Source organism: Myotis davidii, unplaced genomic scaffold, assembly GCF_000327345.1.
Source record: "Myotis davidii unplaced genomic scaffold, ASM32734v1 scaffold299, whole genome shotgun sequence".
Lineage (NCBI taxonomy): Eukaryota > Metazoa > Chordata > Mammalia > Chiroptera > Vespertilionidae > Myotis > Myotis davidii.
The window spans coordinates 5,469,270-5,486,829 of record NW_006293088.1 but is presented as its reverse complement, the minus strand read 5'-3'; the positions used below and the strand labels follow the sequence as shown (position 1 = coordinate 5,486,829).

General features: G+C 59.9%; 1 protein-coding gene across 1 annotated transcript in view; it reads left to right on the top strand.

The window, feature by feature from the left end:
- DISP3 (dispatched RND transporter family member 3) overlaps positions 1-15,922 on the top strand; it is a 27,174-nt gene extending 11,252 nt beyond the window's left edge. Inside the window, exons 8-20 of the mRNA XM_006766720.2 lie at positions 457-618; positions 1,433-1,594; positions 3,265-3,378; positions 4,143-4,279; positions 5,403-5,587; positions 7,761-7,891; positions 7,964-8,136; positions 8,923-9,049; positions 9,513-9,658; positions 12,322-12,481; positions 13,269-13,382; positions 13,728-13,894; positions 14,703-15,922. Of these exons, the coding sequence (XP_006766783.1) occupies positions 457-618; positions 1,433-1,594; positions 3,265-3,378; positions 4,143-4,279; positions 5,403-5,587; positions 7,761-7,891; positions 7,964-8,136; positions 8,923-9,049; positions 9,513-9,658; positions 12,322-12,481; positions 13,269-13,382; positions 13,728-13,894; positions 14,703-15,065 (2,141 nt within the window). The 3' untranslated portion in view covers positions 15,066-15,922. The remainder of the gene's footprint in view (positions 1-456; positions 619-1,432; positions 1,595-3,264; positions 3,379-4,142; positions 4,280-5,402; positions 5,588-7,760; positions 7,892-7,963; positions 8,137-8,922; positions 9,050-9,512; positions 9,659-12,321; positions 12,482-13,268; positions 13,383-13,727; positions 13,895-14,702) is intronic.
- The last annotated feature ends 1,638 nt before the right edge of the window (positions 15,923-17,560 follow it).

Here is a 17,560-nt window from a genome sequence, read left to right as displayed (position 1 = left end):
TATGACACTGTGTCTGTGTAAAAAAGTAGATATTAAACATTCAACTACTATGCTTCTTACCAAAACAAAGCAGTTAAACTATAGAGTACATATGAAATACAATCCATTGTTAAAAATGGAGATGTGGGGACTTCCGTCCTGTGGATTCTGATCTAGTAGGTACCAGTAAAATGGAGAAATCAGTATTTGAATAATCTCTACATTATCCCTACACAGGTGGTCCGAAATTTACACCCATGCACTGAAAATCAGTTTTGCAATAATCTTATGCAGAAAGCTTGGGTTACTCATGTACTCCAGTATATTTTGTTTAGTGCAAATACCTTTGTGAAACTCATAATAAATAGTGTTCTAATTAGAGAATTTCATCCTGTAGACAATTGAATCATAGGTTTCTATTTAGACAACTTTATTTGAAGGAGAATTCCCAGGGAGGAACCCCGCTCTGCCCGGCAGTGTCTCTGGAGCTGGGGGACGTGTCTTTGGTGTCTGTGCCCCCCACCGGCCTGCAGCCCGTCCCTGACAGGGGCAGCCGGGGGCAGCTCATCGCTCAGCTGCAGGAGCTGCTGCACCACTGGGTCCTGTGGTCAGCCGTCAAGAGCCGCTGGGTGATTGTGGGTAAGTGGACCCCCGCCCTCCTTCCCCTCTATCTTATAACCTCTACCCAGTGTCAGAGTGTGGGGAGCAGATTCCCCCAAAGGACATGTAGGCACTGGGACCCCACCCCGTCCTGCAGATGAGCGAGAGGTCAGAGACCTGCGTTGGCATCCACACTCTCCCCGAGCCTCACCTCCTTCCTGTGTCCAATGAAGCTGGTCCTCAACAGCTTTTGTTTATTGAGCACCTACTATGCGCCAGTCATCGTGTTGGGCTCTGAAGATAGACCAACTCGGCTGAGTTGGACTCCTCATTGTACTGTGTGCTAGCTGTGCGACCTTGGCTATGTCCACCAGCCTGCGCTTCAGTTTCCTGTCCTGTGATCGAAGATAATTACAGGGTCTGTCTCTATGGCACTTGGAAGGCATGGCACAGCGCATGTACTAAAGCCCAGTGCATGGCATGCAGTAAGTGCTCAATAAACTCCAAGTGCCATTATTATTATCCTCATTATCAGGGACAGTGTTTAGGGTTGTGTGCAAACACTGAACGAGCCAGCTCTCTGTAAACTAAATGCTCTGAGATGGTGACTGCTTGTCCAGGAGTGTGAGCTTGTGGCTTATAGTCTGATTCCCAAGTGACGCATAACAAGCAACTCCCACCCCTGGAGGACTGATCCCTAGCAAGCTCCACCCACAGGCTGGCATGTGGGGTCTGCCCACTCCATGGGAGGCCCTACCCCCTGCTCCCCCATGAAGGGAGTAGCCCTTTGCCAAGGCTCTGGAGGCCTCGCTGGAGCCCCAGCCCCGCCTACTGTGGCCTCCTTCCCTCGCAGGCCTCTTTGTCTCCATCCTCATCCTGTCCCTGGTGTTCGCCAGCCGGCTCCGCCCCGCCAGCCGGGCCCCCCTGCTCTTCCGGCCTGACACCAACATCCAGGTGCTGCTGGACCTCAAGTACAACCTGAGCGCTGAGGGCATCTCCTGTATCACCTGTTCAGGTGAGGGTTCCCATCTGGGGATCCCCTGTGGGGTCTCAAGGAGTGTTAGCCTGAAAGACGTGAGGCCCACGCTCCGTGTTCCCACATTTCATTAAACAAATGCATCCTGGGTGTCGGCTGCCTGGCACCGGGGAGGCCGCAACAGGTAGGACCGGCTTCCTAAGCTCAGGGAGTTCGTCCCACTGCTAGCGGCCAGCCATTGTCATAGTAGACCTGAGCTGTGATGGAGGAAGAAAGGGTGACTGTGGAGTGCAGCATCATGGAAGGCTTCCTGGAAGAGGCAGCATCTAAGCTGAGACTGGAAGAATGGGAAGGGGTTAGCCAGGCTGGAAGGGAGGGACGGTGGGCAGCTGGGGCCAGCATGCTGATGGTGGCAGTGGAGTCAAGAGACACTCAGGGAGTGAGATCCATAGGACTTAGTGACAGTGCATGTCCAGGATGAGCAAGGTGGTGAGACAAACATGTCTCCTTGCCTTAGAGATCCTGGGCCAGGCCCTCATTTTACAGAGGGGAGCCTGAAGTCAGGGTTAGGGCAGGGGGAGTCGACCCAGGGTCACCCAGCTTTGATTGGGCCGTTAGAAGCTGAGAAGATGCTTGGACGACCGCCCAGACTCCTGGGAGGAGATCGCTGGCTGCTGTAATTGCCTTCGTCTAATTAGGGCGGTGTTCGCACTGACTTGGCCTCCCCTCGGTAATGGCATTAGCCAAATGCATGATAATTGACTGCAGCTCGGAGAGGTGCCCGAAGAGCCCCTCCTAGATTGGAGCCAGCCCGGGCCACATCCCCAGCTCCTCTCCTGCCGCCTGGGCATACAAATTAAGCTCCGCGATCACCGCTGCTCCCAGGGCTCCTGCGATCCCTCGGGGCCAGGAGGCCACGAGCCGCGCCCACTCCCATGTCACAGAGGGACAGGCCCCAGGGTGACCCCGACGTTCCCGGGAGCAGCCAGGACCAGGACCCCAGTTCGAGTCCAGCCCCCAGCCTCTTCTGTCTCTTAGCTCTCCGGACTGCCTCTTAAAGGGACCCCTCCTGATTGTAGTAAAAAAGGCTTTAGGGTCAGACAAGCCCAGGCCCTCCTGGGGCTCTCAGCCTCTCGGCTCCTCTGCAGGTCCCCCAACCTCCCGGACCCTCTGCTTTCTTCCCCGTCCAATGGGGTTAATTACAGCGACCTCCTAGGAGTGTTGTGAGGATTAAACTTTTGGAGGTGTGACGTTTCTCTCATTAACAAACAAAACCCATCTGCAATGCTTGGGCAAAGCAGGAGAGCCTCCAGCACGCCTGAGCTGGGAACATTCCGTTTCTAGCTGCCCCTATAAGTGCTCTAATTGAGCATCTATCGCCAGCCCCTATCGCAGCTCCTGGAGGTCCGGTGTCACCCATCTGACAGGAGGGGAGTGAGGCCTGGCGAGGAGCGGGGAAGCTTCAGGAGGCTCTGGCTGGCGGCTGCCTTTGTCTTGCCTTAAGATTCCTGTACATTCAATATTCGATGTCTTTTATTTTTTTTAGTTCCACTTAATTTCTTTCAGACCCCTGACACTCCCTCTCCCCAGGCTGAGGGTCCGGGGCACCAGGTCCGTGGGGTTATCACCGATCCCCGCCCCTGCCCGCCCCCGCCGGGCCCAGCCAGGCCGGCCCTGCTGCCCCTGACCCAACTCGGGGGTGGGGGTAGGTCTGTTCCAGGAAAAGCCGCACAGCCTGCAGAACAACATCCGGACGTCCCTGGAGAAGAAGAAGCGGGGCTCCGGGGTCCTGTGGGCCAGCCGGCCGGAGGTCACCCCACAGGGTCAGTGGGCATGGGGTCTGCCTGGGGTGGGGGTGTTGGGAGACCCTGCCATACTAGGGCATGGGAGCCCGTGAGGAGAGCAGGCGGTGGGACAAGAGCCTGTGTTGGGTCGCTGTGGAGGGACCGGGTGGCGGGTGGACTCAGGGTGAACCGGGCCCTCCGCCCCTGTCCCACCAGCTGTCCCCAGTCAGCCTGTGGGCTCCCCTCCTGCCACTGCTCCAGCCCAGCCTGTGGGCTCCCCTCCTGCCACCGCTCCAGCCAGCCTGTGGGCTCCCCTCCTGCCACTACTCCAGCCCAGCCTGTGGTGCCCGGGAACCTGCCCGGTGCACCAAACCCATCCTGAGCGGGGGAGGGCAGGGGCTTCCCGACGCTGGGGTCGCCATCAGAGCCGGGGTGCTAGGACACATGTCAGAATTAAGTGCCCCACAGGGCAGTTCTACATGACCATGGTCACCTCACCTGTGCCCACCACTGTCCTTAGCAGCCCTGGCCCCACCGTTCACACTGCTCCCATCCTTGGTGTCACTCCCTTAGTCCGTGCTGACACATCTCTACCAACAGCTTCCCATCGCTGCCACTCCCTCCGCCCATGCCACCACCCAAAACCACTGACTGCCACCTTGTCTCCCCCACTGTCCGTGCAGCCACCTCATCCTGGTGACCATCACCAAGGTCAGGGCTCGGCTCCCCAGCAGAGGGAGGACTGCTCCAGAGTCAGGGGGAGCCAGTCCCAGTAACTCCGCCCTCCCCCTCTTGTCCCCTAGACTCCCCGGGCACCGTGTACGTGTCCAAGGTGAAGAGTAAAGGCCGCCCCGCTGTCTACAGGTTCTCCCTCAACGCCAGCTTACCTGCCCCCTGGCAGATCGTGTCCCCTGGGGACGGGGAGGTGCCCTCCTTCCAGGTAAGCCTGGGCTGCCATGAAGTGAGCCACCACGACCAGGGGAGGGGGCCCTCAATGCCACACTGATGGGCACTGGCCGTACAGGGAGGGGGAGGCCGGGTCTGTGAGGTTGGAGCTACTGCAGGCAGATGAGGATTCTCTCCCGCCAGTAGCCAGGTCTGTGGCAGGGACCCGCAGGGTGGCGAGAGTGTGGGCTACTGAGTCAGCCAGGCCTGGGTTCGAGTCTTGGCTCTGCCATGTATACTCTGTGTCTTTGGGCTGCTTACTTAGTCTCTCTGAGCCTCAGTTTTCTCATCTGTGAAATGGGGATATGAAAAGTAGCAGCTAGGGTTGCTGGAGGTGCATGAGGTAAGGCCTGTGCATTATGTGCCATCTGGAACCTAGTAAGTGCTCCATGAGTGGTAGCCACTAGTTAGATTGTTGTTCTTGGCAGCTGCTCCAGAGCCCCAGAAAGAGCCTCCAAAGGCCAGCCCAGGCCTCCAGCTTTCCCTTTTTTCATTTGTGTTTCTTTAAGATGTTACATCCCCAAAGTGACACTTAACACGTGTCAGCACATTGTCCATTTGAAAGATGAGGTGTCTGAGGCATTTCCCGACTCCGAGCCTTTGCATTGCTGTTCCCGCTAGAAAGTGTTCCTTCCAGCTTAATGCATTCTGATGCCACACTCAGGGCTCAGCAGAAGCATCAGCTGCCATGGAGCCCTGTCCTGGCCATCCTTCTTGGTTTGCCCTCCTCTTCCCCTGCCCATTTATCCTGTCTTATCATCATGATTGTTTAATTCCTGGCCCTTAAAAGAACCTACAGCTGTGGTAATTGGCAGGCCATGAGGGCAGGGACCACACCCATCTTGCTCACTGTGTTCTCAGAGCCAGCTCAGGGCCTGGCCTGGAAGAGATGCCCAGTTGAAGGAAAGACTGAGGCCCAGAGAGAGAAGGGAGGATTTGCCCGATCTTCCAACTCGAACCCAGGCCTCCTGTGTTTCTGCCCAAAGCTCTCTCGTCCACTCTGGGGGCCGGGACCGGGTGGGACAGACAGAGGAGGGAGGGACCGGAGCCTGAGGCTGGGCGCAGGCCGAGGCAGCCTCCCGGAGTCACGTGTCTTGTCTCTGTCGATCCACTGCTAGGTGTATAGAGCGCCTTTTGGTAACTTCACCAGGAAGCTGACCGCTTGTATGTCTACAGTAGGGCAGCTCCAGGCGGCGAGCCCCGCCCACAGGTGGATGGTGACGACCTTGGCCTGCGACGCCAAGCGGGGCTGGAAGTTCGACTTCAGCTTCTATGTGGCCGCCCAGGAGCAGCAGCACACCCGGTAACAGCCTTGCAGATGAGCCCGCTTCCACCGGCCCCGCCCCCTTTTCTCCCTCCCTCTCCCCCTCGCTCTGTCCCTCTAGCCAGCAGGTGCCTTTAAGAAACCCATGTTCCTTTCCGCACATCTGTTCAGATATGGCTCTGCCCAGGACAGGGGCGTGGGGACACCGGCAAAGATGGCAGCATGGCCTGTTCCCCATCTGCCTCCCTCCCTCTCGATGGGCATGATGCCTCCTTGCTGCTCCTCAGCAGGGCAGGCAGCTCCCGTGCCAGAGCCTTTGCATTTGCCGTTCCCTCTGCCTACAATGCCGTTCTGTTCCCCAGCTCCTCGTGGGGCCGACTTCTTCTGAAGAGTCAGGCCTCAGCCCCCGGGAGAGGCTGTCCCAGACCACAGCTCCCTCCCCAGTTAAAATAGCCACACCTGGTCTCTCATCTCTCTCTGGCCCCGTCACCACCTGGGATCTTACTGACCTACTCAGGAGCCCTGCGCACCCAGCAGTGGGCACTGTTGGTCCAGTCTGTGCCCCAGCACCCAGAGTAGGCACGTAGCAGGGGCTCCACAAACACTTGGTAGCTGGCTGCTGAAGGAATACACTCTGCACTTCCTCTCCCAGGCACTTCAACACTCTCCATATGTAACTAATTCAGGAAATATTTAATGTCCCTCCTCAGGCTGCAAGGTGGCAGGAGGGACTGCCTGTCATGTTTCCCTACTGTACGCTCAGGCCCTGCCTCTGCCTGGCTTGATCTAAGTGCCCCAAACACTTCACTGCATTCTGTGCCTCGGCATCTGGGGCCAGCTGGGGGCATCCTGAGGCAGCTGGGGCCAGCTGGGGGCATCTGGAGTCAGCGGGGGGCATCCCGAGGCAGCAGGGGGCATCCCGAGGTAGCTGGGGGCATCCTGAGCCAATTGGGGGTCTCCCAAGGCAGCTGGGGTGTCTTTTCTCAGCTTGCATCCCGAGTTCTGGGCCAGGCCCCCACATGCACTTGTCCATTGAGCTGTAGCAGCCAAGAGCCTCTGCTTTTCTCCATTCATTCATTTAGCAAACACTGCACATGGACGAGCCGGCACCGTGCAGGTGCTGGGGGTACGGGGGTGCAGTGGTGAATGAGACAGCTGCCCGCTGCCCTCAGGTCCACTAATGGGAGGCAGCCGCTAACAGGTCAACCTCGGTGTCATTATAAATTATGACACACGCTCCCACGCTCTCCGACAGGAGGAGCCAGGCTGCCAAGTGTGGGGCCCTGCACAGGGGACGCCCGGGGCTGTGGTCTCTGGCGGCCTGGCCCCAGGACATCCAGCCCCCATGCAAGGCTGAGATCCTCCTGGGTCCGAGGGGTGAGGCGGGAGGCAGGGGGTGAGCAGGAGGACTTGCTGGGCCCCTTCTCTGGGCACCTTGGCTCAGGGACGGGGGTCCCTCTGCCCACCTCCCCCAAGCCCAGGGCTGGGCTCACTCTGCATGTACACAACAGCGACTGGGGGCAGGCTTCCTGGACGAGCTTAGAACATTCTAGAAGAACCTTATGCTACATCAGGCCAGTGGCCAGCAAACTGACCGTAGAACCCTTTCTTCAAGGCAGAATCTTGAGTCCCCTTAACTGTTGAGGTTGAGGTGAGGTAGTATCAGGGAGCTCCTGAGCAGGGACCCTCAAGGCTGGCCCTGGACCCCTCTGTGAACTCTTGCACCCCCTAGAGGGCAGTTTGGAAACTGTTGGTCTCCTGCACCCCTCAGGCCACAGGTGGGGAGACACTCATGTAGGGAAGGGCCTTGAGCAGGCCCATACAGTGGGCTTTGGCCTCCAGTCTCCAACCCTCAACTGGAGACCAAATTTCTGTGCTGGGGGAGCCCCCATCTATCCCCTGCATTCTTCCAACCCTGCACATGACCACACTTGCCTCGCCTCCCCGAGTCCTCCTAGCCTCCCTGGCCTCAGTCTGGCCTCCCCAAGTCCTCCCAGCCTCCCTGGCCTCAGTCCGGCCTCCTCAAGTCCTCCTAGCCTTCCTGGTCTCAGTCCAGCCTCCCTGGCTTCAGTCCAGCCTTCCCGAGTCCTCCCAGCCTCCCTGGCTTCAGTCCCAACCTCCCTGGCTTCAGTCCGACCTCCCCGAGTCCTCCCAGCCTCCCTGGCCTCAGTCCAGCCTCCCTGGCCTCAGTCCGGCCTCCTTGCCTCCACAGGAAGCTGTACTTTGCACAGTACCACAGGCCACCTTTTCACGGGCGCGTGTGCGCGACGCCTCCCGGCTGCCTGCTCAGCTCCAGCCCCGACGGGCCCACCAAAGGCTTCTTCTATGTGCCCAGTGAGAAAGGTACTTGTGGGGAGACCAGAGTGGGCCTGGGGGGCTGGGCCCGCCTCCGGTACAACTGTGACTCCCCTGCAGGGCCCAGGGCCCGCCTCTCGGCCACTTTCGGCTTCAACCCCTGCGTGAACACGGGCTGCGGGAAGCCGGCGGTGCGGCCGCTGGTGGACACGGGGGCCATGGTCTTCGTGGTCTTTGGCATTGTGGGCATCAACCGCACTCGACAGGTGGACAACCATGTCATCGGGGACCCGGTACGTGGACCAGGTGCCCAAGGGCCCGACTAAGCAGGTTTGCTCAGAGGCTACCCCCCAGCCCTCCACACGCCCTCCCCAGGCTGGCAGGACCCCCGCAGCCCCTGGCTATCGTTTCTTTTGAGGATTGAGCAGAGTTGAGGTCTCAGAATCACCCAGGAATCTGGATACATTGGGGGTCTGAGTTCGCTGTCCCTCACCATGGGGGCTGGCGTGGAGATGAAGATAATACAGGTGCAAAGCTGCCTGCCCTTCGGCTGCAGGGGTCCCCGCCTGTGGGGTCCCCGCCTGTGGGGTCTCTCTCCCCTCGTACGCCTTTGTGTTCTGTGCTGGGCTCTCGGGCATTTGAAGGGAGAAGGCTGATGGGGCTGTGACGTGTGTTCCTGGCACGCAGTGGGAGCAGGGCATGTGGGAGGAAGGACGACGTGGCGCGATCGGGCCGCTGCCTTGAGCAGTCAGTCCACCTGCGAGTCCAGGGTCAGACAGGAAGTCCTTTGGGGAGGCGGGGGCGGGGGGAGGGAGCAGAGATCTGTCTGCTCAGGCCAGCCCCAAGAGTCGAGAGTCAGAGTCGAGAGTCGTGTTCAAAGGAGGCTGGGAGGCTGGGAGGAGAATAGGCCGCCTGTCAGGGAGGACGTGAGGGGTTTGGCTGTGGGGAGGGGGAGGAGAAAGCAGGAAGTCGGGGGGAGGTGGAGGGGCTGTGAGTGGAAGCAAGGTGAGACTAAGGGACCCAGGACTGTGTTCCCGACTCACTGAGCGGCCTGCGCCACTTGTGTCTCCTTGGGAAAGGGCAGCGTCATCTATGACAGCGGCTTTGACCTCTTCAAAGAAATTGGGCACCTGTGCCGCCTCTGCAAGGCCATCGCGGGGAACTTGGAGCTGGTGAAGCCAGGCGGGGCCCAGTGCCTGCCCTCAGGTGTGTGGGGAGCCAGGCCCTCAGAGGGAGGAGGGACTGAGGGCCAGGGTATCTGCAGATATGCATGAGTGCTTGAGTGTCCACACTGGGGTCGGGCTGTGCGAACATTTGTGTGTCTCATGTGTGATGGGCTCATGTGTGATGGGAATTGGTGCAGAGGTGCCATGTGTGGGCACACCTGCAGGTGTAGCTTTTCCAAAATTGGGGGCACGAGCTGGCCCACAGGTGCCCCCAGGCCTCCCTGAGAGGGCACAAGACTTCACTCTCCACCCTGGGGGCAGATAGGTGCTGTGGGTTCCCAATGTTGCCAATGGTTGCACACACTTTAAACCTTGAGGTTAGAGGGAGGGTGTGTGCCCCTCCCACATGTGCACACACACAGTGCACGAGTGCACGGTGGGAGGGGCGGCTGGGGGTGTGGTGCCCTCCCAGGTAACCACCTCCCCTCTCCTCCTCCCCGCAGGCTACAGCATCTCCGCCTTCCTGCAGATGCTGCACCCTGAGTGCAAGGAGCTGCCCGAGCCCAACCTGCTCCCGGGGCAGCTGTCGCACGGGGCCGTGGGTGTCAAGGAGGGGCGCGTGCAGTGGATCTCCATGGCCTTTGAGTCGGTGAGCCCCCGGTCGCCTCCAGTGCACCCCCCTGGTCCCTGGCCCTTGTCCCAGAGCAGAGAGCTTGCTCTTCAGCAGGGGATACAGGCCCGGAAGGGTGAGACTGCTCGTCCAGGTCACCCGTGAGTGAGCTCAGGTGGAGGCCAAATCACAGAGCCGCAGGGCTCGCCTTTCTTTCTGGTTGCCTCCTGCATGAGCCCTGACCATGGCCCCGGCCGGGGAGGAGCCTGCAACTGAGGTATGTGCCCTTGACTGGAATCGAACCTGGGACCATTGGTCCACAGGCCAATGCTCTATCCTCTGAGCCAAACCAGCAAGGGCAGAGCTCAGCCTTTCTACATGCAGGCAGCCAGCAGCTCCCTGCACCCTTCCTCCCCACCTGCCTGGGTCTAGTTGTTTGGCAACCTCTGGGCTGCAGGGGCAGAGGGGGGTGGGGACTGGGGGAAAGAACAGGATGCTCCCCTCTGCCATGGTGGGGGGCTCCCCCTAGGGGGCCTGGGAAGCCAGGGGACTGGCCATCCCATAGCTCACTGCTTCCTCTCTCACCCGGACACTCCTGGGCTCTGCCCAAGGAGGCACACATGTGCGTGCACACACACATGTACAGACATGCACACCCATGCCCTGGGCATCTGCGGACCTTGCCCAGCTGCCCCTGCTGCCTCCCCTGCTGAGACCTGGGCCCAGTCCTGCTCTGACCCCCATGGGCTCTGTGTCCCAGAGCAAATAGCTCGTCCCCTGTGGCAGGGTCACAGATCCCTGCCCTCCAATGGCCACCGAGAAGCAGCAGGGACACCACGTGAGGGCGTTGGGGAGCGAGAATGACAGTGACGGGGGTACAACTGGAAGCCGATTCTTGTTCTCTGTCCCCACCCCTGCTTTCCTTCCCGCCCCGTGTGCCACTCACGGCACAGGCGACCAAACCACCGCCGCTAGCGAGGGGGCCCAGGGACCCTCCCAGCCCTCAGTGAGCCCCGGGCTAATGCAGACACCAGTTCAAAGCCCAGGAAGTTGTTTTAACTGTGGTGCAATATGCGTAAGAAAACTGACCATCTTGACTGTATAGTTCAGTAATATTAAGTATATTCACATTCTTGTACAACCACCACCCCATCTATCTCTTAACTGTCCGTCTTACAAAACTGAAGCTCTGGCCAAAACCGGTTTGGCTCAGTGGATAGAGCGTCGGTCTGCGGACTGAAGGGTCCCAGGTTCGATTCCGGTCAGGGGCATGTACCTGGGTTGCGGGCACATCCCCAGTGGGAGATGTGCAGGAGGCAGCTGATCGATGTTTCTCTCTCATCGATGTTTCTAGCTCTCTATCTCTCTCCCTTCCTCTCTGTAAAAAATCAATAAAATATATTTAAAAAAAAAACAAAAAAAAACCTGAAGCTCTGTCCCCATTGAACACTAATTCCCCACTCCCCTCCCCCTGCCCTGGCACCCACCACCCTCCTCCCTGCCTCCCTGAATCTGACTCCTCTGGGTGCCCACATAGGTGGGATCGCACAGGATTGGTCTTTTTGTGTTGGGCTCATCTCGCTTGTCATACTGTCCTCCAGGTTGGTCCATGCTGTAGCACGAGTCAGAATGTCCTTCCTTTTTTAAAAAAAAATGTTTTTATTGAGCAGAAGGGAGAAGGAGAGAGAGAGAGAAACATCAATGATGAGAGAGAATTATCCATCAGCTGCCTCCTGCACGCCGCCTCCTGGGACCAAGCCCGCAACCCGGGCAGGTGCCCTGACCGGGAATCAACCCGTGACCTGGTTCATAGGTCAGCCTTCAACCACTGAGCCACGCCGGCCCGACAGAATGTCCTTCCTTTTTAAGGCTGAAACCTCAGACAGTTTCAGAGAGGAGAGGATCCCTGCTCAGGCTTCTCTACACGACAGATGTCACGTCCAAGCTGACCACCTCCACCCTACCCTCAATGCACACACACTCACACACACACACACTGGACACGTCTGTTCTCAGGGAGCAGAATTGGCCGGTGAGATCACACAGGGGGAAGGTCCAGAGGAGGGGGAGCGCCGTGTCTTCTCCTCCCCCCACAGCTCCCAGCGCCGGGCCCTGTGACCAGACAGGCCACGCTCGGCCTCCCTGGACTCAGTCCAGCCAGGAGGCGGGCAGGTTGCCAGGTAGTGACGAGAACTACGATTCACGGACCAGAGTTTGGGTCCCCTCCTGCTCAGGGGCATCAGGCCATTCTCCGACCCTGAATTTGGCCACTGAAACAGTAATGATAGGTTTCTCTCAATAGGTTTCTTGCAGAGGGCAGAGGCTGCCCACCTTGGGGTATCCAGGAAGGCTTCCTGGAGGAGACAGGACGTAGAGAGCCTTGAAGGATGAGCGGGAGCTGGCTTGCAGGCCGAGGGTGGGACACAGACCACAGGGGCGCTGGGAGCTGAGGTGGCTCTGGGAACGGGGCAGTCACTTTGGTGCCCTGGAACCGGCCGCGGCTGTGAGAATCATACGTGTCCCCAGAAGCCAGCGGGCGGTCATCTTGGATTAGCTTGCCCTTCACTCCCCACAGACAACACCCTCTGTTCACAGGTGGCCACGAACTGGCTGCATCTGCCCAGGAGTAGGACCAGCCGTGGCCTGGGAAGGGCGAGGGGGCCACAGCCACCCGCCCATCTCACTGGCTGTGTCCCCCACAGACCACGTACAAGGGCAAGTCCTCCTTCCAGACCTACTCTGACTACCTGCGCTGGGAGAGCTTCCTGCAGCAGCAGCTGCAGACCTTCCCGGAGGGCTCGGCCCTGCGCCGTGGCTTCCAGACCTGCGAGCACTGGAAACAGATCTTCATGGAGATCATAGGCGAGCAGCCGCCCAGCCCCGCCCCTCCCCCCAGGCTCCCGGCGGGGTGGGTGGTGGCCGCGGACAGGGAGGTGACGGGGCAGGGTGGGCAGGCCGTGGCCATTCTGAGCCACACTTGTCATCCTCTCCATCCTGGCCTAGAGCCCTGGAGGGAAACGGGAAGAACCCAGCGGCCGGGAACACCGATCAGCAGCCGGAGTTTGGTCCCCCTGCTCAGGGCATCTGGCCACATTCTCTGGCCCTGAATTTGGCCACCTAGAAAGGGAAAGCAATGGCCATATGGCCGCCTGGCATCATTTCAGTGCCAGGCCCTGTGCTCCTGGCCTGTGCTATCTCTTTTTAAAAATATACATATTTTTATTGATTTCAGAGAGGAAGGGAGAGGGAGAGATAGAAACATCAATGATGAGAGAATCATTGATCGGCTGCCTCCTGCACACCCCATGCTGGGGATCAAGCTCGCAACCCAGACATGTGCCCTGACCGGGAATTGAGCTGTGACCTCCTGGTTCATAGGTCGATGCTCAACCACTGAGCCACACCAGCCAGGCTGTGCTATCTCTTTAAACTCCAAGTGAGGCCTGTGGGTTAAACACTGTTATTGCCCCATTTTACAGATGAAGAAATGGAGGCCCCGAGAGGTCAAGTGACTTTCCCCGAGTGACACAGCCAGCTGTGACTGTGCCCTCGGTTTAACCCCTGTGACCTCTGAACCCTGAGGGTGAGGGAGGGTTGTGGGCGCCCCGCCTCGCAGCCCGGCTGAGGACCCCCTTCTGTCGCCTCGCAGGGGTGCAGAGCGCCCTGTACGGCCTGGCCCTCTCCTTGCTCATCTGCGTGGCCGCGGTGGCCGTGTTCACCACCCACGTGCTGCTCCTGCTGCCGGTGCTCCTGAGTATCCTGGGTATGTGGCCTGGCCGGGGTCCCGCTGGTGGCCGCCCATCGGCAGCGTTCTCTCAGCCCTTAACTGTCACTTCTCCCCAGAGATGGCTTCCTGACCAACCCCACCCTGACCCCCGGCAAAGTGCCCCTCTGCTCGGTGTTGTCCCGGCAACAGGGGTTCATAGCTGTGGGCCCAGTGCACCTGGGTTCCCCCAGCTCTCTCTGGCCCTGGCCCTCCTGCCACCAGAGGTGGGGGCCCCACTCGAGACTTCACCCCATCCCCCAGGGGCCCTCTGAATTCCCCCAGACCCCCTGGGACTGTGTGGTGGGCAGGTCTGAGCTGCCTGCTGCTGCCCCTGCCCCGCAGGCATCGTCTGCCTCGTGGTGACCATCATGTACTGGAGCGGCTGGGAGATGGGCGCCGTGGAAGCCATCTCGCTGTCCATCCTCGTCGGCTCCTCCGTGGACTACTGCGTCCACCTGGTGGAGGGCTACCTGCTGGCCGGAGAGAACCTGCCCCCCCACCAGGCCGAGGTGAGCAGCCTGCCTGCCTTACCGCTCCCCGTAAGCCTTCCCGCCCCAGTGCAGCGGAGGGACACCTCTTCACGCCCAGGTGTGTTCTAGAAGCTGTGGCTCCCAGGGCCCATCTCCCAGGGGACGTAAGCTCGGAGGCAGCTCCCCCAAAGCAGCGCTATGGGCCCCGGGTGCGTCCATCCCTCCCTAAGTGAGCGTGAGGGGGCGGACCAGGCGGCATTCAAGGGCCTTTCCTGCTTCTGGGCTCCTGAGTCCGAGTCTCATTCTGCAGCCCGCCGAGCGGGGCTGGTCCTTGTTCCTGACCCCGAGGCCACGGGCGGGTCCTGTGTGGCTTCGTGAGAACATGCCCTTGACTCAGGCCAAAAACAGCTCTGGGTCAGAAGCTTTTCGTTTCATCCTTGTTCGGAATTGTATTGATGTGAAAACACTCATAAATGAATTATTTATACATTTAGCTGCTTTTGGTCAAAAGAAGGAAATCAGTTCCAGTTAGGGATCCCATTTATGGGGACCTACTATGCAGATCATCACCATCTTGGTTGTCAGAGCAGCACTTCATGCATCCCCACTGTGCACGGAGCCGCTGTGGGGGAACCGTGCCATCCTCACCCAACCCTGTGGAGTAGCCGCTGTAATGATCCCACTTACGGAGGCAGAATTGGGGGGGCCCCCCAGGGGCAGGGCTGGCCTTGGGCAGGGGTGCATGTTTACCCAGCATCCAAGCCCCCAGCCCTGGCCCCAGGCAGGGAGGGACGCCAGGTCACATCAGGTCCCTGCCCCCAGCTTCTGCTCTCACGCCCCCACCCAGGACGCCCACTCGCAGCGCCAGTGGCGGACGCTGGAGGCCGTGCGGCACGTGGGCGTGGCCATCGTCTCCAGTGCCCTCACCACGGTCATCGCCACGGTGCCCCTCTTCTTCTGCATCATCGCCCCGTTTGCCAAGTTCGGCAAGATCGTCGCTCTCAACACGGGCGTCTCCATCCTCTACACGCTCACGGTCAGCACGGCCCTGCTGGGCATCATGGCACCCGGCTCCTTCACCAGGACCAGGACTTCCTTCCTCAAGGCCCTGGGCGCCGTGCTCCTGGCGGGGGCCCTGGGGCTGGGCGCCTGCCTCCTGCTCCTGTGGAGCGGCTATAAGATCCCTCTGCCCAACGGGACCTCCCTATAGCCCGGGCCCTGGGCCCTGACTTGCTCACTTTGGTCCAGGGGGTGGGGACGAGACCCTGGTCCTGTGACCCCAGAGGGACTTCGGTCCCCAGCTCGGCTCCAGCTAGTTTTTGTTCCCACCCGAGGCCCACACTGCCTTCATCCCAGTGGCCAGCCGGAGCTGGATGGTGAAGCCGGCTGCCACCCTGCCCTGCCAGGCTGCTGGCAGCCACACTGGGTTCCCCCTGACAGCAGGAGAAACCAGCCCTCCTCCCATGCCTGGGCACCACGGAGGTCTCCCTCCCACACTGCCTCGGTGCTCACAACTTGCTGAGGTGGGTGCGACAGGGCTCCCATTCTACAGATGTGAAAACTGAGGCACCAGAGGCAAAGTGACTGACCCGGAGCTGGGTCAGTGGCAGAGCCAGAGCTACTTCCTGAGCCCCATGCCTCCCTTGGGGACTTTGCAGGAAGAGCAAGCACAGTGATTTCAAGGGCAGGGGCCTCGTACACCCCCTGTCCCTCCTCCCCCACTTCAGCTTTACTAGGCCAGTGCTGGGTGCTCCCGTGGTCCTCCCCAGGCCTTTTGGTCCTGGCCAGAGAGGACAGAGGCACCAGCCTGGGTTCTGCATGTCCTACCCTTGCCCCCCGGCCTTAAGGGGCCCTTTCAAGACCCTCCCCGAGGGCTTTGTGGCCCCAGCACAACCTTCCTTACAGAGCCTCCGTCTCCCTGACCTGACTCTGGGGGTGGAACCTGGGGGAGGGGCAGCCCCGGGAGGCCAGCTGGCCGTGCCCGCTGCCTGCTCACAGCAGATGGTTTCTATTAAAGTGAAATGAAACCGCAGACCGCCGCCATTAACACGAGAATTTTAAGCACCACTGGCTGTATCATGTTTTTAAAGTTGAAATAACTCAGTGTCCGCATGCTGCCCAGAGCCTGGCATGAGGGGTGGGGCTGGCCTGGAAGGAGACGGAGGTGGGAGGAGCGTGCGGGCCGCCGAGGCCCAGGGTCAGGGAGTGCTCTGCGGGCCCAGGGCAAGGCTGGGGGCCTCTGGGGCTCACTGGGTGCCCCTTTCTTTAAGGGGCCCTTTCTGGCTCCCCAGTTGGGACATCTTTACATGCCGTTGGCGTGCCTGGCCTTGTGCTGGGCCCTGACCTTTCTCGTTGGGGCAGAGATTGCCCCTGGGCTCTGGGAAGCTGGACACAGGCTGAGCTGGGCCTGAGCCCTGAGAGTGGGAAAGATGTAGTCAGGGTGGCCTCCAGGCTGGCTCACCTGGCAGTCTGTGAGCGTGAAGGGGGCTGAGAACGCAGGACGTGGGCAACGCCATGTGCCCTGCCGAGCGCACACCTGGCACCGAGGAGCTGCTTGGGATCTGTCGAGGGAAGGTCAGACCTACAGACCCACCATCCGTGGTGAGACACGCCAAACCAGCCATGAGTGGTGCAAGGTGTCACACAGATGGCATTGTGCGGGGGGTTGTGTGAGTCGGCTGGAGCTGCCATCACACAGTGCCACAAGCTGGGCGGCTTATCGCCACAGACATTCACTCGCACACAGGCCTGGAGGCTGGAAGTCCAAAGTGAAGGTGTCGGCAGGGCTGGTTCCTCTGGAGGTTCTGGGGAGGGTGTGTTCCGAGCCTGGCTCCTGGCTTCTGGTGTTGCCAGCATCCTTGGCCTGCCTTGGTGTGCGGACATCTCTGCCTCCGCCTTCTCCAGCCCATCTTTTCTGTCCCGTTCCCATCACCGCCCCTCTCAGAAGGACACCGGTCGGCTTGGATTAGGCACCTGGTGACCTCAACTCCATTATCAGCAAAGACCTATTTCCAAGTAAGCTCGCAGTCACAGGTACCAGGGTTCCACATATCTTTGGGGGTTGAACGTGGGTCAGCTCATTGGTTAGCCTTAAGGAGTAGGTGCTGTCAGACGCATGTCACACACGGGGAAACCAAGGCTCCAAGAAGCCGACTTGGCTGGGTCCCTCGGGTAGTGATGGTGGGGCCAGACGAGCCTGCCCGCCTGCCGCCGGTGCACCCCCTGTTCAGTGGGCAGCCTCCCGGAAAGTTAAGGCTGATGACAGCCGCAGGAATGTTCCAGGTTGGTGCTTAAATCAGGAGGCCCGTTCTCAGAACACTTGGAATGAAGCCCTTGAGTTTGTACAATATCTCACACTTAAGCATTTCCCCCATTAACCTTGTATGAACCTGGGCCCTTGGAGGCCCAGCAGAGAGCATGCCATGGCTGAGGGTCAGGGTTGCCTGGGGACCACAGAGCCCCGAGGGGCTGATCAGGGATTCAGGTGGTCCCACCCAGGGCTCCGCAGCCCCCTCATGTGGAGGGTGGGGGGCGGCTGTGGGAGTGACAGCTTCCCGCTCCCTCCCACCCCTTCCCCACTCCTTCTGGGGACCACTGTGAGAGGAACAGGAAGTTGTGGGAGGAGCCCAGGTGGGAGGGGAGGGGCTGGCCAGTGGACACGTCATTCCAGAAGGTGTTGAGTGAAAGGACTGTCATATCCAAGTC